Below are 23,939 nucleotides of genomic sequence, written 5' to 3'. Positions count from 1 at the left end.
GTACCACTGTACATTTTGCACCAATTTGCTTTTTTAAAAAAAAACAACAACTCCTCATGAAAATTCATCAGCATTTCGTGCGAATTTCTCCTAACATATGTATGTTTGTATGCATTTTTGCCTAATATACACATTTCTGCAAAGCACTGCTCCCTAACAGAGTGTTAGAAACTGAGATATGAAATCTAGAAACTAAATGGCACTTTAAGCCTAGGTTATGGGTGCAACAACGGAATGTCTAAGCGCACATTTTTATAACAAGAATATAAAGCTGAAAATGAATGAGTTGCAGTCAAAATATTATGTTCATTTTTCACTTGGTCTAGTCCTTCCCCTACATACACCCTCTTCTCCAATCTTCAGAGAGTAGCTAGAAGTGGGGAGGCAGGAAAAGGTTCTCCTTTCCTTCCACTCTGCAGTATAACCTGAAATTTTAGGCACCCAGAGCTCAGAAACTGCTCGCGCTAATGAAATTCCCTGTCACAAAATGCGCCTAGAACAATGGGAATTTTGAACACTAACAGAATGCACCTTTATACAGTGGTACCTCGACTTACGAATGCCTCAACTTCCGAAGGTTTCGACTTCCAAAGTCCGCTAACCCAGAAGTATTTTCGCCGCACGAGGTCTGCGCATGCGCAAAGCGCAAAATCGCACTTTGCGCATGTGCAAAATGGCACTTTGACTTCCGAAGGTTTTGACTTCTGAAGAGCGCCGCGGAACGGATCGCCTTCGGAAGTCGAGGTACCACTGTATGTTGTTTTCAATAATATATGCATTTTCTGCACATTTTACTCTAGCACTTGCCTTTTTGTAGATATGACTTGACTGGAAAACTGCATAGCAAAATTCAGAGAAGTGAATTTTCAAAGGTTTCAAAGAACTGCTGTGGTTTCGTTCATTTTCTCCCCCAGAAAGTGAGGATTAGGTAGGTTTGCCTTTAAACGTGAACTGAGTGGATTTTCTTCCCCCACCACTAGTTCCTAGTTGCACTGAAATGTTTATGGCTCACAGCACATTTCTATATATGTCTGCTCAGACACAAATCCCACTTAGCTAAGTGGGTATACAACTGCTGCCTTAATTAATGTCATCACCTCAGTATAGGCCTACAATAGCAACATGCAATTCAGTACATACTATATAGTTTCAGAGATTGGTTATCCTTAAACTGTGTGGTGGAGACGTTCTTTTTGAGTGTTTTACCTGCTGAAGATTTAGCCGCCGATCTCCTTCCTGACGGGGAAAGAAAAGATAAAAAGTGCAGGGGCACCTTAGAAACTAATTGGTTCACAGAGGCAGGTGCTCTAAGAGGCACAACCTGCTTCTCCTGAAGCTCTTGTAAAGTTTCATTTCATACAGCAGGTCATACACAATCATGTGTTTCTTTTTCCCTTCACACTCTTGGCTTGTCATGTCATTGTCAAGGCTCTTATTGATAGCTTCAGGAGAAGGGAGGCAGGGAGCGATTGGAAAGATTCTCAGCATACCTGTATGTTATCTGGCTTTGTGAAAGGGCAGGTCAAGTGAGCAAGCTAAAAATGTAAGAAAGCAAGGGAAGAAAGCAAAGAAAGACTACTGGGTTTCCTTCAATAATTTATGTTTCGCTTGCTTCTCTACAAACTGTTCAAACCACACGCCTCACCACCAAAGAAAACAGGTTTCTAAGTGGTTTCTAGCTAGACTAGAATTGTCACAAGAGCTAAAGGGAAATGTGTTCTAAGCCACACTGCTCTGGTACGTTAAAATCGGAAACTTGAAAGAAAATGTGTGTAAAGAAAAAGATGGTTAAAATGTTTGATTCAGCCTTTGGACATTTAAAGTCGTACCTTGGTTTTCAAACAGCTTAGTTCTCAAACGTTTTGGCTACTGAACGTCGCAAACCCAGAAGTGACTGTTCCGGTTTGCGAACTATTTTTGGAAGCCGAACGTATGGCAGGGCTTCCGATTGGCTGCAGGAGCTTCCTGCAGCCAATCAAAAGCCACAGTTTGGTTTCTGAATGTTTTGGAAGTCAGACTTCAGGAACGGATTCCATTCGACTTCCAAGTTACGACTGTATTAGGTTTTTGTTTGTTTGTTTGGGCTATGTTCTTTTTTTCCAGTTGAAAACTGAGGCCTGTTCTCATAGCCGCTAACACTGCCATGCCCTGAGGTTGACTCTTACAATGGATTTGCATCTTAAAGAGTAAACAGAAACAGTGGGTCCAAATCCCTACACATTAACTAGTTTCTCATTTGCTGCACCAACATCACAGGTGGTTGGTGAAAGGAACTGCAAATCCTGCAATACAGCCAAAAGCCACATCTAGAAACTGAGCTCTGCTCTAAAAATCCTACAGCCCCTTGGCGTTTGACAAAACTGCTAATTTCTCCTCCTAGACAAGTGGGGAGCATGTAAAGGCGAGCTTGTACAGACAAGTGGATAGAGCCTGCATTCATCAAACACCACTGCAGATCTGACACAGGAGGCAATGTAATCTGCATTTTAAAAAGCACCTAGAACCGAAGCAATGGGATAGGTACTCAAGTGTACTTCCTTGCTAAAAACTAATTATGAGCTGACACACTTTTCAAAAAGTCCTCAAGCATTCTTGCAGTAAGCTCCCTAAATAAATTAAGAATTAAACCTTTTTCCAGTGAAAGGTTGCTTATCTTCTGTAATACAATTCATGTAGAGTCCAGAATTTGGACTACAGTAGTAAAAATACAGTCTCTTTGAAAACAAGTTTCCAGGTACCATTGGTGTGAACATATATTTGAATACATGCAGCAGACAATAGACATTTATTTGCCTGAACATGTGAATGTGTATCCATTCGGGGGGGGGGGGAGCACACACACACAGTCTGCTCCCACCATCCCAGTGCATATCACCCTGCCCACTATACAGACGAGTCTAAGGTCTCCAATTTTTGTGGCTATGTAGGGTTTTAAAGCTCTAAGTCCAACGCCCTAACCACGACACCACACTGCCCCCTGGGCAATCTCCTATCATGGCAGCACTTAAACTGAGCACCCTCCATTCATTTCTAGAGGACTCTGAGCTGCGCCCCACTGTAGTGAATGGTGGGGTTTGAGTCTGAAACCCCAGGGTTTTCTGGGTGGCACCCGGTACCTGTCAGCTTCTCCTTCCCAGCTGGCTGCCATTAAGCCTCTGCCAGTCCGTCTGTGGTTAATTTGGAACATCGCAGGTGCAGTGAGAGCAGGAAATGTGGCAGAAACTTACAGGTGCTGAATCATGGGCTGAACAGTTCCCGAAAGCTGAACCTTTCTATTTTTTAAGTATTAATGAAGCTCTTGTTCAGGCCATTTACCTGCAATTGTTTAGACTCCTCCATTTACAACCCAGCCCCACTCATTTGGCAAGGTGCCGTGCCAAGGAGTTCCAAGCCCACAAATACACTACAGATTTTCTACCACAGCAGAACACTCTGTAGCGCCTTGACCTCCACATATAGAGAAAATGCCTTTTTACATACATCCAAGGGTCTTGTTAGGGGGTGGCCCAGAGGCTCCAAACCCCTAGTCTCCTACTCCATCTCCCCTTTAAAAAAACAATAACAATAATGTGTTTTTACTTTACTTATTGGGTGACCTGGAACACTCCACCTTTGAGCCCTAGACCCACCTAAGATTTAAACACCGGTCTGAAAAGAGAATGGAACGTGCAGATTGGCAGTACACTAGCTATGTAGGCTATGCACTACAGCGAAAAGGAGAAAGGACGAATCACCACCTTCCCACAATCAGAGATGGCTTTCCCCTGTAGCATCTTGAAATAGTCACTGCAGGAAGCTGATTGCAGAACACATACATTTTTGTTTCTTTCTCTTTTTTGGCTCCAGACCCCCTTTTTTAAAACAGCAACAACTGAACTTTCTAGTGCTTTAAGTGAGAGGGGGGGGGAATGTCTAAGGCCAGCCCCGCTCCCATTTTACACACTGAGGCTGAAATAAATTAAGGTGTGGGCTTTGAGGATCACATGGCAAGAGAGATGGATGGATTGAAGTGGGAAAGGAAAGAGCCGGAGTCCCAGTTTCAGCAGGAACATTCATGCATATGCATTTGCTCTGAAGCTTGAAAGGTACCACACCTGCTTCACTGGAAAATCACCAAGAAACAAACATAAAGAGCTGGTGATGCTTTCAGGAAGACATTGATGCCTAGGAGGAAAAAGTGCATGCATCCTGCTTGCTTTCTTCCTTTTTCATTTGTTGAGGCAAAAGAAAGAGAGAGAGAGAGAGAGAGAGAGAGAGAGAGAGAGAGAGAGAGAGAGAGAGAGAGAGAGAGAGAGAAAGACTCTTTTGTCCAGAAGTTCATTATCTCCTGTTGCTTATTTTCTCACCTGAATTCATAATTCTTTAATTCTATGGGTTTTAATATACTGTACTGTGTGTGTGTGTGTGTGTGTGTGTGTGTGTGTGTATATATATATATATATATATATATATATATATATGTTAACCGTCTAAAGGACATTGCTGTTGGCACGGAACAGAGATCGTGCAAATAAATAAATAATCACAGTTTGGCCACATCGGAAATTCTAATGTATACCACATGAACTGATGGCAAGCCACTAAGTAGAATGACCGTGACTTTAGGTGTGGAAGATAAGCAGCTGGAAATTATGAACTGTAAGAAACAAACAGTCCTTTAAAAAATGCAAATAACTTGAGCACCAAAGAACAAAGGGAAAGAGAAAAATGTAGAGTTACAGATAGCAGCTGGGCTAAAAAGTGGCAACGACGAGGCCCTAGGATGTGTCTGGAGCTCTGTTTGCTTCGGGAGCCAGAAATCCATTTCTCCCCATCTCTGCCTGGCAGAATGTTGAAAATCGTTTCCCTACCATGACACATGACTAGGAGATGGGGAGAAAATTCATTTCGGTTCATCTTTTGATACAAGCCTACCTAATTTGCATTACCTTAAACAATATGTAAAGTGAAATGCAGTTATCCTTCAAAATTCTCCAAATGTTGTGATGCATTTCTCCAAGCAAATGAAAGAAGTGTACGGAAATGTGTCTATTAGGAGAAGGTGTGCATAAAAATCTATGCTATTGAGAAGCATTGCTTGCAAAAATGTGTCTATTGTATTGGGACAAATGGGCTCTGAAACATTAATTTTCATGAGGACTTGACAACAAAAACAAACAAAGCTGATGGAGAAGCAGGGCAAACTGAATTTAAGACTGGGAAAGCAATGAACGGAGAGAGTGACAGGTTCGTCCATCCATACAGGTGAAGCAATCTTTGTTTCACTGAATTAATACAATACGCTCATTAGGAAGTGGCTTCTCTGCCTCTCCCCAAGGGCTTTTGGCTAAAAACAACAATATGCTGTGGTCAAACTGTTTGGACTGAGACACACAAAAGAACCCAGGCTATTCGAGGCATGCTTACATTCTGCAACCAAGAACACATCTGCAAAGTCAGTATACCCATCTGGTTGCAATAAGATGCTGGTTTTATAAAAGGGATTATGGAAATGCTTTCCATGGAAGAACTCTGCATGACCTTGACTTCATATTCGTAAGTTCAATAACAAAATCAGGGAAGCAGACAGGCTTTTTCTAAAATAAACCGCTTGAGCAAACTAAGCAGCACAAGGTCACACGAGGAGCACACAGAGTTGCCTTATACCAGGTCAGACTATCTGTCCATCTATCTAGCCCTGGGATGTTAGACTGGCAACAGAGCCTCAGGATGGAGGTATTTCCTATCTCGCTTCCTACTGGTCCTTTTTAAACCAGAGATGCCAGAGATGGAACCCAAAATGTCTTCTGCATGCAAATGTTGCACTCAGTCTCTGAGGTATGATCCTTCCGCAGCATTATGCTTCAATCCCAGTCACTGTTGTGTAAATGGCTCCACTAGCCCATGTATCTGAGGATTGCAGAAAATACCATCCACCCATCTAAGGTTTTAGGGAGAAGTATTTCTGTCAGAAGGTACCGCGGCCTGGGAAAGCACAGATGTATATCCTGCTACCCTACAGGGTGAGTCACTAGAACTGGAAGCTGAGGGTGTTCCCTGGGTTGTGAAGTGTTCCTACAGTCAGTGGCGGACCTTGGGTTGTCAGATTCCAGTGGGGCCTTGTGATACACCAAATTTCAGCACCCCTGCCTCTTGCCTTCCATTGTACATAACAGTTGCAGCGCTCCCAAGGCTCCATGCCCAAGTACAACTGAATTGGTCACGCTCCCCTAAATCTGTGTCTGCTACAGTCCAAAATAACCTGCCCCACCCTGTCTAGTCATTGGTTCCCCCTGTCCTGGGAGGACTGTAAAGGTTTCTAGATCCAGCATACCCACTGTGGCTCCTGAGCACAGACTCTTGGTTCCAAGCTTTCAATCCACAACTGCCTAGCTTACCGCTGACATTTCCCCAATCCCTACTACCAAAGATCATTTAACTCAGGGGTAGGGAACCCAAGAGAGATCCTTAGGCTGTGTACACACTCCCTTTCATTCTGCATTCAGTACACTTGCACTGCTGGTTTGGGAAGTATAAATAAGATGTTGATCACAATCCATATCCTGTATCTATCCTCTTGTTTCTTGAGAAATACTGCATTTTGATGCATCCTCCCCCCCCAAAAAAAGCTTCGATCCAAACTGAGAAAAAGAACCACCTCGACGCACATTAAGCTGGCAATGCGTACACAGCCTTAGCCTGTCACAAACCCAGCACAAAAATGTGGATGGCTAATTTTAAGCAAGTCCTGGTGCAGTTCCTTACAGGCAAGCTACATTTGAGTACAGTAACTTGAGAGGGCAAAAAGTTCACGTTCATAACATACCACGTAGTACAGGGACATTTGAGTCGTGACCCTTTCCCTTGGCAGTGGCCAAACAGCGACAGAGGAGGTGGCAGAGAAAGCTTGTTCCTACACCACCAGATGATTGCCCTGCCTTGTCCTCCCTGCTCTAATTTCACCATCTTGACGGCCAGAATGGGCTAGCAATGAGGCATCAAGCATTCATGCCACAGTGGAGCGCCTGTTAATTAAAATACTTAGGGTGAATGCTAAGGCTCATTGAATGCCAGCCAGCCTCTCTATTGGTGGGAACAAACTTCAAGTGATGCAAAGAGTCTGTCTGTGATAGTTAATATTCAATGCTCCTTCCTCACTGCCAAGCAAACTACATGCGGTATTGATATTGAAGCTGCAGAGACAGATCCATCCTTGCAAGTTCATGCCTTTTGCCACTTCAGAAGCAAGATTACCATTTTCTCCAAGACTCTGTCAAGCAGGGATTTAACTATCTCAAGCTACATTGTGTGTGTGTGTGTGTGTATGACCATTCTCTCATCTAACAGGATTGGTTGTTGGGGTGTTTCATTTTTTAAAAAATCACAGTCATTTGCAGTTTATGTTTTCCTAATACTACCCCATCCATCTTCCTAATGGCTTGGCAACAAAAACCAGTGTAAAACAAATTATTTTGTTTTCATTTTTTTTTCAGAGTTGCAAATTGCCTCTCACCTAAAGGTATCTATCTATCTCTGGCAGAGAATGGAGCCTTGTTTCACCAGAACCCCCTTACACTCCCCTCCACTGCCACCCTCAGAGGCAGTAATATTAATTTTCCTCATGACTTTGTCAGAAACCCCCTACTGTGGCAACTCACCCCAGCTCTTTTTCTTCTTCCCCATAAAGGGAGACCGATTAGTTAAACTGAGTCTGATGATCTGAAAACTGGCTGCCTTCACACATCATTTCAAAATCCAAGACACAGTAGCCATTATGCATTTCCCAGGCACATTGCAAAACACTCCCTTCCTCTCAGAAAACCAAACACTTCCACCCTTTTCATTTCTGTTGCCTATGGATGCCCATCCCAGGTCTATATGGATACCTGGGTTGGCTCTGCAGCATCACAGGTAATGCAGTAGCAAAATGCTCCAATTATCGTGGATTCCCTCTCTCCCCTTATCCCATCCCATCCAGCAAGCAAATTAAAAGCCTAAAGCTTTCATGTATTTACAGCAAAAACATGTCCGCCCTAAAGGATAGGACTGCTGAGTGTTTTATTTACTAAACCTTTTCTAAGAAAAGAAAGCAGGGTTGTTTTTTCCTTCTCAGAACAAAAGGACATACAGATAAAAATCAGCTGCTGCAATGCTACACTGTCAAACTTCCACATTCTGGAAATTAACTCTTCTCCAGCCCTGATTAGGTTCCCCCCTCTAGTGTCTGAAATCTGCATTTTAAGAGACAAGGAGAAGCAGCGCTGCTGACAAAATGTGCTTGCGGTCCTCTGTGCATCCTGTAAAAGAGTCTTTCGTAAGTGCCAAATGTTACCTGCATTTTTATAGGCAAAACATCTGTGGCATTTAACATACGGGCCACATTGGTAACTCGCACAGCGTATTTTGATCAAATCCATCAGGATAAGGAATCACATCAATAAAGAATTATGTCGCTGATTACCTCCAACAGCATAACCATGTTAAGTCTACTGCAGCAAAAATAACAGAAAGCCCTTGACATGTAAAACATTATCGCAGTAGGAGCCTGCAAAACTTCAGGTGACAAGAAACATCTTGGCGTAAGGCAACAAGAAGGGGACTTGCAGTGGGAACCAACCTTCTTATTATCTGCATTATCATAGGAGATCATGCTAGACAATAGAGCTAATGGCCAGCTCTGACACACTATAGTGCCACCATGGCAGGTGGCAAGAAAGTGGTATTGCATCTACCAAGTCAGTGGTATCAGGTGATTCAAAGGGACAATAGGTTTCCTCCTGATCTTGGGTCATCGGGCTGAGTTCAGTGCTTTCTATAGTATCACAGCAACTGCCTTTATGGAATAGAATCACAGCCATACAATTGCAGAGTTGGAAGGGATCCCTAGGACCATCTAGTCCAACCCCTGCAATGCAGGAATCCTGCACACAGCCATCCCTTGCTGTTAACCAACCTTCTGGTTAACATCCAGACGCAGTGACCCATTGCGCCTTAGGCTCCACTTATTCTGATGTTTTTATTTGACTCAGGTCACTTACCTGTAGTATCTGGACTGAAGGTAAGTCGAGCACACAGCCTTTGACACATGACTCGCAGAACCAAAGTCGATGACCTTGACCCTGTATGGCTGCCGAGATGGATCCACCAGCATGATGTTCTCTGGCTTGAGGTCTGCATGAATCAAGCCCAGACTTTTCAATTTCATTAGGGCCGTGGCTACCTGCTGCAGAATTGGTCGGATGTATTTAAGGGGCAATGGGCTGAACTTGTTTTGCTTTAAGAAATCATAAAGGTTCTGTTCCAACATTTCAAAGACCAGGCAGGTGTGGTTCTTGTGCTGGAAACATTCATAGGCTCGGACAAAGTTGTAATCATCTGCGCTTTCCGTGCTTAACCGGGCCAGGATGCTCACTTCAATTTGACCTTGCCGGGCATAAGATGGATGGTTTTTAAGGATCTTGATGGCCACAATTTCATTGGTGCCACGTTTCCAGCATTTGACCACTTGCCCAAAGGTTCCGCGGCCAAGGAATTCCAACACTTCGTACGTGTTGGTCATGGAACAAAGCACTTCATGTTGCACCAGCTGGTAATCCCCTTCACTGTTGGAGCCACTGTTTTTGGATGTGGCCGTGGATGTGGTTGTGGTGGCTACCGTAGCCCCACTGGCATTGTTCTGAATCATTGGTGGGTGCTCTTCGATAATCTGCACGCTGCTTGTGTTCTCAATTTCCTCACTCTTGCGCTTAAGTCCACATTTTTGGTAGGTGTCCAAAAGGCTCACAGTGCTTCGACGCATCAGGTTGTGTGGTCCACCTAACGCTTGCCCAGGAACTGCAACCACACCGGAGGTGCTGCTGGCGGATGTCACCACAATGTGCCCCGTGCTGGCTGGGAAGATGATGGTCTGCTCGTAAGGGATGCTGGGGTTGGGGATCTGGAGAGAGGCGTTGATGGCGGCGGCGGCGGCTTGAGAGGGCTGCACGTTCTTGCTCTGACTGTAGACTTTGCTATGTGTGCCGTACCCAGTCATGTCCCAGTTAGAACTTGGTTCCACTTTCAGTTTCTTCACGCTACAGAAGGCACTTGATTGAAGGGTGTGAGGGGAGAAAACTTGCACATGTGAGGCCATACCTGCAATGCAACACAAGAAGAAAACAAATGTGTTAAAACGGTTAGCCGCAACAATACTTATAGGTCACTCTTACACCCATGCCATTCAAGAAAACATACAAGATTTTCAAAACAACAAAAATCCAGTTTTTAAAAACCTTTTTAAAAAGACCAGTATTTTGAATGCAAAAACAACACAATGTTTAGCCAAAGTCCAAGCTTTTTAATGGTGAGAGTCATTTAAGATCATTTATTTATTTCATTAAAAATTATACCCTGCTTGATTGCAAAAAAAAAATCTCAAATAGGTTTACAAAAGTTTCTTAAGAAGAGTGTTCCAGAAAGTGGGTGACACAACTGAGAAGACCCTGTGGCATGTTATATTTGTTTTCAACTGAGAACAGGGTGAAAGTAAAAAATTTCTACTACCTAGTAGCGTAAGCCAATGCTTCTCATAAGACAGTCTACCTGCATTGAAAACTACAAAATGTAAATCTGTGCGGAAGAAGGACAACAATTGTTAAATTAAGGATTCCTGTAAAGCTGTCTCTGTACACGAACAGGAAGAATGAACAAGAATACTGTTTGATGAAGCGTAAGGGCCAAGCTAGATGAGACATGAAAGAAACATGACTGTATCATTTCATTATTATTATTATTATTATTATTATTATTATTATTATTATTATTATTATTTGATTCCTTACCCACCTTCCACCCTTCACTATAAGGCCCCAGGATGGGTTGCAGCCATTTAAAAATACCATATTTTTCGTCTATAAGACGCCCCCTATTTAGAAAATAGCAGGGGGTGGAGCTTTTGAGGAGGATTATTTTGGGGGGGGGGATGCCAAAAATCGCAGCACACAACCGCTCGCGTTGCTTACAATCACCGCTTACAATCTCGGGCTCACACTTTGTTCTGGTGGCGAGCAATTTTCAGCATCTCCCCCCGCCCGCCCGCCCCCAACAATCAAGTGGCCAATCACCGCTTACAATCTGGGCTCGCGCCAAAAAACTATTTGCGCCCCCCCCCAGCAGTACCCGTGTATAAGACGAGCCTAAATTTTGAACCTCATGTTTGGGTCAAAAAAGCTCGTCTTATACACGGAAAAATATGGTACAATATTAAATTTAAAACATATTACAGTACAGTCCAGAAAAAAGTTGATATATATATATATATATATCTGAAGCCAAGTGAAGAGAGGGGTTTAACTCTTTCTTCTTTGGAGTATTTCCTGGACGTAAATCCTTCCCTTCCCCAGAAAACTGTCACTTGCCCCATTAGTGAAAACATGGGTTAGAAGGCATAGGTCATGCAGATGGTCTCACCATCCCAATTACATGAGAATTCAGGAGTCACACAACAGATGTAACTCGGTTTCGATTGACTTCACTCAAAGCTGTCTGAGCAGAATCATCAATACTAGCAGTCAGTAATTTGAAAAGATGGGTAAAGAGGAATATCAGTTACAGAAAACTGTGCTAGGTAAATTGCTATGCCTGGGTACTGCTGGGACAGTTCAACACAAATTTCTCACACAAATATCAGATATGAAGCTAGCAGGTGCTTCCACTGGTGAGTCTGTACATTAAAGCGGCCCACAGAAGTACATACTGTTCAAGAAAAACAGGGATAGGGGCAGTCTCACTTCTATATATGATTATTTCTCCAGAGCGCTGCTGTATTCGTGGCCAGCTTCCTGAGCAATAAATCGGCACTGTAATTGAAAGTTCAACAGCACTACGTACTGTGTATGTATGCCAGCCTCCACCACACAGAGCCCAACAGACATTTTGGACTACAGTTCCCATCAGCCCCAGCTAGCACACTCATGCTCGATGAGACTGATGGGAATTATAGTCCAAAATGTCTGTTGGGACAGTGCAGTTGTGGAAGGATGCCCTCTGCTTTTAAATACAAAGGTGAATGACCTTTTTTGGGAATTCACTTGTGAGGCATAAAAATATAACTATGACAAATGTTCTTAAAACATAATGCTTTGCTACAATTTATCTATAAACCTACTGAAAATTGGACCATTTTGACCTTTATGAATGCATACACAAACACACACAAAATGTCTTGCCATTCCCTAAATGAAAATTGAAATCACCTCTGATGGTTGGCCTATGCCCAACATAGAAAATGTGTTCAACAAAGAAAGTCACACTGAAAATACACAATAAGCTAGACTTCCTCCGAATTTGCATAGTTCACTGGCATGTAACTAATGTAATCTGCATATCATTGTTATTTATCTGACAGATGCCACACAACATTCATTCTACACTCTTATTCTGAGGACTGTCACCCTTAAACAGGAAAATATTCTTTCAGCTATTAAAAAGTCTTGATTCAGTGCTTAGAGATGGTGAGTTCACACACACAAGTATGTTCCTCACCTATCAAGTGATTTGCTTGCATGTGTGAATCAACCATCCCCACTCAAAACACCACGGAGAAATCTTTGTGATCATCTGACATCACCCCAAACAAAATACGCTGGAGTTTAGGTAGACCCTACATTCAAAGTGGGTCATCAAGTTGTAATTTATTAATGGCTAGAGTGCCTCCCATTTATGCCCAACTGTTGTAAGTGGTAAGACACACATCAGTGTAGATGCATGCAAGAAAAACCATGGAAATATTAAATACTGTGACTTCTGGGTTTTCTTTATTTTGCTCCTCCCTACCACACCTTGGATCCTTTAGGTCAGGCATCCCCAAACGTGGCCCTCCAGATGTTTTGGGACTACAACTCCCATCATCCCTACCTAGCAGGACCAATGGTCAGGGATGATGGGAATTGTAGTCCCAAAACATCTGGAGTTTGGGAGTGCCTGCTTTAGGTGTTGTTTCCTACTGATTTCTACCACCTTGAAGCTACGGCTTAATTCAAACTGGGCTGGTCCATGCATAAAGAATGCGGAAAGCACTTTACAAGATTGGACACACAGCTGTGGAACATGTGTAAGAATGGGCCAAGGTTCAGTGGAAGAGCAGATACTTTGCATGCAGAAGTTTCAGTCTCTGGCACCTCCAGTTTAAAAAGGCTGACACAGCAGGTTATGATGAGAACTCCTCTCTACCTGAGGAGCTGGAGAGCTGCTGCCAGAGCAGACAGCAGTGAGTTAGGCGGACAACTGGTCTGATCTGGTACAGTGAGGCAACTTCCTTTGCTAAGTAATGAACATGTTTGTAAGAGTTTGTTTTGTTAGCAGGCAGAGTAGATGAAATCTGAAAGTGAATTCTGAAATCTGAAACCAATAGGTGGCATTTGGGGAATTGTGTCACCTGAACGGAGGTTGGACCGGGGGGGGGGGAATCATATACCCTGCCTCCCTAGGAACTACATTAAAGACTTTATCAATACAGAACTAACAGTCATTTACTAGGGGTCCCCAGCCTTTTATGGGCCTGAAAGCATATTTGAAAATGTAGGGAACTTTTATGGGAACCATAAAACGCACATTTCACAGATGAAAAATGTGATTGCAAACTTCCTTCCCAAAACAACAGGCAGAGCACCGACACCCTAAAAAAAGTCACCCTCCACAAACAACAAAAACTCAATGTAGTATTCCAAAACCTTGCAAACCTCTCCTCAACTGAAAAAAAAACTTTTAAAAATCACCCCAAACCCCCTTCTAATTTAAAAAATAAAAAAACTGGAAGGGGAGTTGTGGGTGTACTAAGGGTATTGTGATGCCCACAGACACCATATTGGAGGCCCCAGCAATAGACCAATTCTTTCTGTTTTGCTTTTCCCTATTTGCATGTTTAAAATTGCCAAGCTTGGTATAGTGAAAATCAGGAGTATGGAGGCTGATAAAATTCAAACTGAAATTGAAAGGAAACCCAATTTAAATTCTTTATAGATGGTAGATGACACCACGGAAATGGAATAATCTTTTAAAATGAAATCCTGCTGTGATTGACGCTAATATTTTACAATGATGAGTGGGGTTTCCGAATAAATTTTATAAATACTGGGATACGGTTACTGAAAGCAATTCATGAAATAACAGATCATAGGTTTGGAAAATGTTTGAAAGTGATTCAAAATGTCAGCAGGATTAAAGGTGTCAACACCAAAAAATATTTTCTGTTATGCAACTAAAAGCTAAAAATGTGTGAATGTCAGACATCGGAAGTTTAACCAGAGTGCCACTGCAGAGAGAGCATCTGTAGCTAAAAATCTGGCAAATGGGGGAAAAACAAATCATAGTCACTCAGAAAAGAGACAATATATGATTTAACAGTGCTTACAGAAATGTGCTGCAAGTTTGCAACTTAACTACAATAATAATTGAGGAACAATTAAATTCATTCATTTAAGTACAGGCAAGCACATGGAGAGGGTCACATTCCAGAGGTGGCGTGCAAAGCCAAAATTGTGTATAGTCAAAACACACTGGGTGCAATAGCAGGTGGGATTGTCAAAGCCCCCCACCCCAAGGCATGCCTCCTTTCCGGCCCCTTTTAATTATTATTTTTAATTGCCAAGCACGTAAAGTTGAATGTGCACAAGTTAAATGTGTGCAAGTTGTAAGTTACCTGTACATACTGTATTAAGTGAAGAACTGCTTTTTCAGTCCTGAACCTGCTATCAATCAACTTCATTGGGATCCCATATTTCCAGAGCACAAAAAAAGAGAGCGAGAAATCTCCCTTCTCTCCACCCAGCCCCATTCACTTCTTTCTACCACATTGCAGACCATGCCTGCCGTACAACATGATGCCTTCAAACATCCATAGATCATACAAAGGTACAGCTTTGGAGAACGTATGAAGCAAATGACACAAGTTAAATTAATGTTAAAGTGCACTCAGAATAGCCTTGTCAGGCAGATTTGTTGCAATGCAGAAATGCCTTCTGGCAACTGAGAAGTAGTAACGATACTGTGCTCATATTTTATCTCCGATGTCTCAACTTCAAACCCTAGCAGAGGTCACATGCAATTCCCATTTTCTCTCCATAAGAGTCCCTGAATGAGGTCAGCTAGTGGTGTCAGATCCAAATTAAGGTGCATTTGCAAAGCAAGGTAGTCAACTCAAGACAAAAATAGCTGGTGATGCCATACGTGCTGGAAATGAAAACCTTTGCCCGCTCTGCATGTGGCTATCTTACACAAAGCTTGACACTACCCCGCATTCCCCTTGACTAGTTCTTCTGCTTTGCAAATGACTTCAGGTCCATTTTTAGGTACTTAAGAGGATTCGGAGCCCAGGCCCACAACACAAATTTGCATAAATGTATAGAGTGCCTCTGGGCAATTTAAGATGGCGGAGTGCCTGGGGAGACTCACTGGCAGCGTACTTGGCAAGTCACCCACCTACCCTGGAAGCAAAATGCCGCCCCCATCCCCACTCCCCAAGTCTTTTACTAAAAGCAGGGAGAAGGGGTAGGAAATATTGTAGGACAATGCAAAAGACTCAGGTTTTGGGTCTCCTGGGCCACCAGCAGGTCAGGCTCTCATTACCTGAACTGTTTTCTAGTCAATACCAGGTTTTAAAAGAGGACAAGGAAAGAAATAACACACCACTCTTTCAGTACAGTGAAATCTGGTCCTATTACCACAAAATCTGCAACAGCGAAAGGGAGGAATTCAACATCTCACTAAGGTGGCCGTCCAGACATGGCAAATATTTTGGCTTGCCATATGAAATCCCCCCTCCCCAATTTCCCCCCTTGTTCTGCTCCAAGGATTCTCCAGCCCCCCACAAGCCAAATGGGGAGGAGGGGCATGCAGGGGAAAGAGATGGGGGGGGGGGAGTTCTGCTGCACAAGCAGTAATCTTTGCACTGGCATGCCTCCTTAGTTCAACCCCACCCACAGTCTTTTTCTACCACTTTAGATTTCAAAAATCAAATCAACTTAAGAATAACTTCCTGAACCATGGTAACTAGACATCAGGCTTGTGGGATATACCTTTTTCTTTCTTTTCTTTTGCTAGAACCCTGAAGTCCACAAGCAGGCACTAAGTGCAGAATACTGTCTCAGTTGGGCGAGAGTTTTCAGCACTCTCAACCAACTTCAATTCCCAGGGGAATCGTTTTCTGGTTTGCCTCAGGCAGCAAAATGTCTTGAGCTGGCCCTGCCCCCAAGCTTTCCTTTTAGTAGGGGAAATATTTTTCTGAGCCAGACAATTCTGAGCCAGAAACTGCTGCTTATCTACTTCAAATTTTCCAGAGATCTGGCAGTGATCCTGATTGACCTTCTACTCAACTCTGTTCTAGAACACTGTGACCTGAGGAACGCTGCTCTTTTTCAGAAGCTTCTAAGGGGCTCTCAGTGAAAAGATCAATAATGACGGAACAACTTCCCTGAAGGACAGTTTGCCCATCATCGTCAAACACTCACAGGTTATCTTGGCCAGCACTGAGGGAAGCAGCCCTGAGTGAATTTACAACACCACATTCACACGATACATTTAAAGGGCAATGGTGCTGCTTTAAAACAACCATGGCTCCCTGCAAAGAATTCTGGGAGCTGTAGTTGGGTTACAGGTGCTGAGAGTTCTAAGAGGTCCCATTCCCCTTACAGAGCTACAATTTCCAGGGTTCCCTGTGAAATGGGATTGGTTGTTAAACCACTCTGGAAACTGTTAAAAATGGAAAGCGTAATGCTGGTGGTCAACAAAAGAAGTTTAAAGACTGTCTCAAGGCAAATCTAAAAAAAAAAACCCGACAACTGGGAAACACGGGCCTGCGAGAGCTCCAGTTGGAGAACAGCCTTTACCAAAAGTGTCATGGGCTTTGAAGACACTCGAACTCAGGGCTAGGAGGAAGGCACGCTTGGCAAATCCACACCGTGATCAACTCCCACCTGGAAACCAATGTCCCCACTGTGGAAGGACGTGTGGATCCAGAATTGGCCTCCACAGTCACTTACGGACTCATTGTTAAAACCGTGTTTATGGAAGACAATCTTACTCGGCTACGAGTGATCGCCAAAGAAGAAGAAGGGGTCTCCTAACAACTCTCAGCACCCAACTCCAGTTTCATAGCGTGTTCAATGTATGGTATGAATGTAGAATGCACCCGCCAGGGATCTGCTGCAAATCTGTTGGGTTTTCTCAGCAGATAAATCTGTATGGGAAAGGGTTTTACTGAGGAGCCAGGGTTTAATAGCCATCCAAGGCCATTCCCTCAACCTGCACCCATTGCAATGCTATGGTTAACCCCTTAGTCAGTGAAACAGAATCCCAGGACTCATTAATTCATGAGGCGAGAGAAGCTAGCCAAATTGCCTCCATGTCTAATTGCCCCTTCAGACTTCAGTCACTAGGGGAAAAGAGGTTAAATCACTCTAAGTCTCGCTCCCTTCTCTGTATGTTTTCTCCTCTGCTATTTCCCCCCTGGCCCACTACCTGGCTAGCTTATGAACGGACTTGACTGTTGTCCTACCCATAATGGCATCCCTTTCCACATCCAAGTTTCCTAGCAGGGGAGGAAGGGTACTCATCACCATGGCAACAGAGCCTTTCCTCCTGGTCCTCTTGCTGTCTCTCCTGGTTACCCTTGTCTGTGGCTCTAGTGATGGGGGAGCCAGGACACTATCAGGCTGTTGTGGGCGAGGACGCAATCTTCATGCCTCAGCTGGCATAAAGAGACCATAGCAGAGGGATCCCCAGTCCTGTCCAAATATAGCCCTGGATATGAGAGAAATGGTATCTCTAGGCGGGAATTTCCTCATACAACGGTGAAGAGACATTCCTGGACTAGGCCGGCGACCATACAGGAAATAAACAGAAGGCCTCCAGTGATAAGATCCTATTCCTCCCCACAACTCTATACTTACCTTTTAACAACTCTCTTTGCCAACTTTATAATGCTTTTTGAACTCAGGGTTGTTGTTGTTGTTGTTTAAAAAAAGTAGTTTGGTAGCTTAGAGATGGAAGAAACATCTGGAATGCTAAATGCGGGGTGAGAAGACTTCCGGTTTCCCGCGGATCGGCTTCGGACGCGCTTGTGGGTCGTTCCCGAAAAGCGCACTCACCGAAGGCGGAAAAGGGGGGGTATTGGGCTTCAAAGCCCCCCCCAAAAGGTCTTGGAGGGTGTCCAGACCCAATAGATCGGCAGCAGCGTCGGGGAGAAACCCAGTACCGGGCTAGGAAGCGCGGTGGAGTGGAATCTCCCTTGGACGCCTGCCCATAGATCCCGCCTGAGGCGAGGAAGCTCGAAAACCGAAGCGAAGAAGCGGTGGATTCCCTAGAAAACCAAGCCGACCTAAGGTAGTTATTTTCGTGTTATTTTGTTCCTCACTCAAGTCCTACTTCGCCAGGAACAGCAGCTTTTTATTTAAAAAGCCGAAGGGCGGTGGACTTTCGTGCAGAGTGAAGGTCGGCGTTCTGCTTAATGGCGATTTGGGAGGTCGCTCTTGCTGTGTCTTGCTGGAGTTAAGATACCAGACACAGTAAAATCAACGGAGGAGAGAAATAATATCTTCATGTATATCTGACAGCCTAAAGTTCAGCGAAACCAGCTGAAACCAGCAGTAACAACCTAAAGTTCAGCGAAACCAGCAGTAACAACTGAAAGGCGCTTCTAAGCGGAATTGATACTTTGATACTTTAGAAACTTTTGTATCACCTAAATTGATATTCTGAAACGCACACCCCCTACAATTGCTATTTCATTCTCTTAATTTCGGAGCTTTCTTCTCAAGGACGGGGTAAAGAAGAATAGGATGGGGGAAACTGAACTGTGTTAAAACCTACTCCCCCCCTCCTCTATGCTTGACGTGATCTACAGACCCAGAAGGGTGTAAAACAATGTGGACTTGAGAAGCAAATTTAAAGCAGAAACCCAGGAAATCCTAAACCTCGGATGTCGAGCCTCCTATGGGTAAGGACAATTAAATATACCAACAATCTGTCGAGTCATAGTGGTTGCAGAAGGGTGAGCCAGACAAGAACAATCCCACTTGGGGAGCTACGCCACCTCCAGGAAGGTCGTAAAAAGACATTTAAAAGCCTTTAAGTGCAACTGGGACTGGCCATAAAAATTCTACTTATTCATTGAACAACGTCAGAACTTTTACCTGTATCGGATTGTTGGTAAAACCTTGTTAATTCATTCGGACTAAAATCATTCCAGGTCTCATCTTAACTTTTAAATTTGTTTAATTTAAACCAAATTACATATATTGTAAATTCCCCACTCCCCCTTTTTTTTTCTCCTTTATTCCTTTCTTTTTTTCTCTCTCCTTTCTTTTTTTGTGGGTGCCTTTTTCTAGGTTTTGTTGCTATTCTCCTTTCTCCTTCTTCTCTTCTTCTTTCTCTCTCTCCCTTTTTTTATTTTATTTTATTTGGATTGTTATAGTGCATTAGCTGTTTTCCTATTGTTAATGTTATTGTGATTATCGTTAGCAAGGTTCCTGGGATACAGTAGGAACGCTAAGAGAAATGGCAGGGGAAAAAACTGCTACTACCTCAACAACTCTTTCCGGAAACGTTAACAACCAACTTAGAAGGGGATCAGGAGCAGATATGGATATGAATATGGATGTGAAGGAATTAATCTTAAGTCTTAAAAGGGATTTTGTAGAAATGAAAAAAGATATGAATGAGAAATTGGATTCTTTTGGAGAAAAAATTGACGGAAATGCTAAGATAGTAACTGAGCTAACAGAGAAGATGAACGAATTGGGGATAAAAAATGCAGAGCTTACAAAAACGGTGCAAGAGTTGAAAGGTAAATCCTTAGGTTTAGAGGAGACAGTGAGGAAATTGCAGAATGAGAACAGAGAACTAAAGAGGGAGGGGGAAAAACAAGGAAAGATATAGTTGAAATGAAAATGACTTATGAGGCTGTAATGGATGCAATCTCTATGATAGAGATGCATAGGAGGGAAAGGACTCTGAGGTTGAGGGCAATACCGGAGAAACCTGATGAGCAAATTGGACAAAAATTGACAGTTGAACTAGCTAAATGGATGGAAATTCCTGAATTGGATATGGAACAACAAATAGACAGAGTTTTCCGAATAAAATCAAACATTGCAAAGGAGAATAATTGGCCTGGGGACTGTCTGATAACTTTTAAGAACTTAGATATCAGAGATAAAGTCCTACAAACAAGTAATAAGAAAAAATTACAAATAGATGAAAGTGATATAATTATTCACAAGTACATACCAGCAAGATTCTTAAAAAAACGAGAGAAATTTAAACCATACATCGAAGCATTGAGAGGAAAGGCGATAACTCACAGATGGGAATTTCCAGAAGGTTTCTCTTTCTTCTTCAAGGGTAGAAGGAGGAAATTTGTGGCAACAGATGATGCTGCTAAGTATTGGAGGAAGTACCCGAACCAGCTTGGGACAGTAAGAAGGCCAAGTGGAGGAGGGGAGGATTCGGATAACCCAGGGGAGTTAGAAGAAAGTTAGAGAAGTACTTTAAAGAACCACAAACTACTAAAGATTTGGTGAATACTGTCGGGAACTGAAGTGTATTTTGCACAAGAAGTGTATTTTGTACAGGTTTATTTTATTTTTAAACAATAAAGGCATAAAAAAAGGAAATTAGTAATAAATAAGTAAATAAACATAATAAACAAAAAATGAATCTTAAACTCTTGACTTGGAACGTAAACGGCTTAAACGATAAAAAAAAAACGAAATAGGATTGAGCATGAACTAAGCAAACAAAAAATTGATTTGATTTGTTTACAAGAAACCCACGTGACGGAAAAACACGCAAGAGTTTTAGTTAACAGAAAGTTAGGCCAGGAATTTATTTCGGCCGACAAAAAAAAAAAAAGAGAGGTGTGGTAATCTACGCTAAAGATTATCTGCAACCCAAACTGTTGTTTAAAGACCCGGGGGGGGGGGGAGGATTGTTATTATAGAAGTCTCAACACAGGGAGAAAAGATAGTCATTGTAGGAATTTATGCAACTAACAAAAGACAGAAAGAATTCTATCAAAAATTGGAGAAAAAGTTAATTTAATATGTGGGAGAAAAGACCATTTTGTTAGGAGATTTAAATGGGGTCACGACACCAGATATTGATAGAACGCATAAAAAGAATTGGAAAGGATTAAAACAATCTAAATTACCGGTAATATTCACTCAAACAATGGAAACTATGAATATGAGTGATGCATGGAGAGTTAAGCATCCGATGGAAAGAGAATTCACGTATTTTTCAGAGCCAAACAAGACAGCAAGCAGGATTGATGCCATCTGGATCCCTAAGGAATTAACTACAGCGATAGCAGAAGCCGAAATACAACCCAGGGCGCTATCAGATCATAGCCCTGTGCTTATTTGGTTAAAGAAAGAACAACCTAAAATGAAAAGATGGAGATTAAACGAAGCTCTACTTGACGATGATTTGATTGTGGATAAAGCAAAAAAGACCCTTCAAGAATTCTTTCAATTTAACTTAAATAAGGCGACCCCAGCCTTGACGGTATGGGATGCCGGAAAGGCTGTGATAAGGGGCTTTTTTATTAAAGAGAATGCTATTCAAAAGAAAGAAAAGGAAAAAAAGAGACAAAAACTCCTGGAAGAGATTAGAAAAAATGAAGCGAAATTATATCAAAATCCTGAAAATGACAAAATCAAACAAATTATCAAATTACTGCAAACACAGTATTCTACGATATTAAATGAAGAAGTTCAATGGAAACTAAAAATGATGAGACAAAAAAATTTTGAACAGGCAAATAAACCAGGCAAATTACTTGCCTGGCAACTGAAAAAAAGACAAAGCGAGCGTATTGTAAATAAATTGAAGTCAGGAGGAAAGTATACATCTAACCCTAAAGAAATTGAAAAAAATTTTCTGGACTTTTATCAAGATTTATATAAAGAAGGGAAGGAAACAAACGTAGAAATAGTGCAGTACCTGGAACAAAATAACATAGGAAAAATATCCAAGGAACAAGCTGAAAGATTGAATGCCCGGATCACTACATTTGAAATTTGCCAGGCTATAAAGAATGCAAAAAAAGGGAAAATGCCAGGTCCTGATGGACTACCTGCGATATTCTATAAAAAAATGGAAGAATCTCTGATTGATCCGCTAAAGGAAATCATGAATATAATATTAGAAAAGGGTGAAATGCCTGGAACATGGGGAGAAAGTTATTTAACTCTCATCCCCAAACAGGGAACAGATTTAACATTACCATCGAATTACAGACCCATAGCGTTATTGAATAACGATTATAAATTGTTTGCTGCTATTTTAGCAGACAGACTAAAAAACATATTGGTAACAGTTATACATGAGGATCAAACAGGATTTCTTCCAAAAAGACAAATGCAGAGTAACATCAGGAATATTATAAATATAATTGAGTATTTAGACATGCGTATAGACAAGCCAGGAGCCCTAATTGCGGTCGACGCGGAAAAAGCGTTCGACCAAATTTCATGGAAATTTATGAAAGCCACCTTGGAAAAAATGGATCTTGGGAATTCTTTTTGTAAGGGAATCCAAGCGATTTATTCCAGGCAAAGGGCAAGAATATTACTGAATAATAATATTACAGAAGAGTGTGAAATAAATAAGGGAACCAGACAGGGCTGTCCCCTGTCTCCGTTAATTTTTATTATGGTAATGGAAATATTGAATAATAAAATTAGAAGTGAAAAGGAGATAAAAGGAATCACACTCGGTAGTAGAACGTACAAATTAAGGGCCTTTGCCGACGATTTAATGATTACAACGGAAAACCCAAAAGAAAGTATAATCAAACTCTTAGAAATTATAAATGAATTCGGAATGGTGGCGGGATTCAAATTAAATAGGGCAAAAACCAAAATGCTGGCCAAGAATTTATCAATTGAAGAAAAATCAGAGATTGAGAGAATAACCCAGTTAAATTTTTTCTCAAAAATTAAGTATTTAGGAATTTGGGTAACCCCAAAAAATATAAATTTATATCAGGACAATTATAAGAAAGCATGGGAAGAGATTAAAAGAAATTTGGTGACCTGGAGCAAATTCAAATTATCTTTCTTGGGGAGAATTTCGGCAATCAAAATGAGTGTGCTGCCAAAGCTTATGTTTCTTTTTCAAAATATTCCCATAATCTGCAACATCGGGTGTTTAATGGATTGGCAAAAAGAAATCTCTAAATTTATTTGGCAAGGCACAAGGCCGAGAATCAAACATAAGTTGCTTATTGACACCAAAGAAAGGGGAGGTTTTGGACTCCCCGATTTGAAATTATACTATGAAGCAACTTGTCTAATGTGGTTAAAAGAATGGCTTGTGCTTCAGAGACCAAATCTATTAGATCTAGAAGGATTTGATTTAAGATTCGGTTGGCACGCCTATCTTTATTACGATAAAATCAAAGCCCACAGAGGATTCTCCAACCACATATTAAGAGGTGCCCTATATAAGGTGTGGGAGAAATATAAAAACTTATTAGAGCCCAAAACCCCACTCTGGCTATCACCGGTCGAGGCTAAAGCCGTAAGGAAAAAAAATACCAAGGAAAAATGGGTAACTTATCGATCACTGCTGAGCTGGAATGAGGAAGAGTTTGAAATGAAGGGATATGAGGAAATTAAAGGCGAGTTAGTTAGTTGGTTAGATTATCATCAATTAAGAGAAGTCTTTAAGGACGATAAAAAGAAAGGATTTAATAAAGAACCATCCATATTAGAAAGAGATTTGTTGAACAACAACAGTAAAATTATTTCTAAAATGTACCACCTACTCCTAGAATGGGAAGTTCAAGAAGAAGCAGTGAAACATGTTATGATCAGGTGGGCCCAAGATTTGGGCCACACAATAATGATGAAGGATTGGGAGACCCTGTGGAATCACAATATGAAGTTTACGGCGTCATTTGCAATCAAGGAAAATATGTA

General features: G+C 41.9%; 1 protein-coding gene across 5 annotated transcripts in view; it reads right to left on the bottom strand.

Annotated features, from left to right (window-relative positions):
• Positions 1 to 23,939, bottom strand: part of HIPK2 (homeodomain interacting protein kinase 2) — a 170,242-nt gene that overhangs the window by 99,649 nt on the left and 46,654 nt on the right. For all 5 annotated transcript variants that reach the window (XM_035127475.2, XM_035127476.2, XM_035127474.2 and 2 more), the window contains exon 2: positions 9,018 to 10,113. In XM_035127475.2, coding sequence (XP_034983366.1) covers positions 9,018 to 10,113 — 1,096 coding nt within the window. The remainder of the gene's footprint in view (positions 1 to 9,017; positions 10,114 to 23,939) is intronic.

Source organism: Zootoca vivipara, chromosome 10 (genome assembly GCF_963506605.1).
Source record: "Zootoca vivipara chromosome 10, rZooViv1.1, whole genome shotgun sequence".
NCBI classification, from domain to species: Eukaryota; Metazoa; Chordata; class Lepidosauria; order Squamata; family Lacertidae; genus Zootoca; species Zootoca vivipara.
This window is presented reverse-complemented; position numbering and strand designations above follow the sequence as displayed.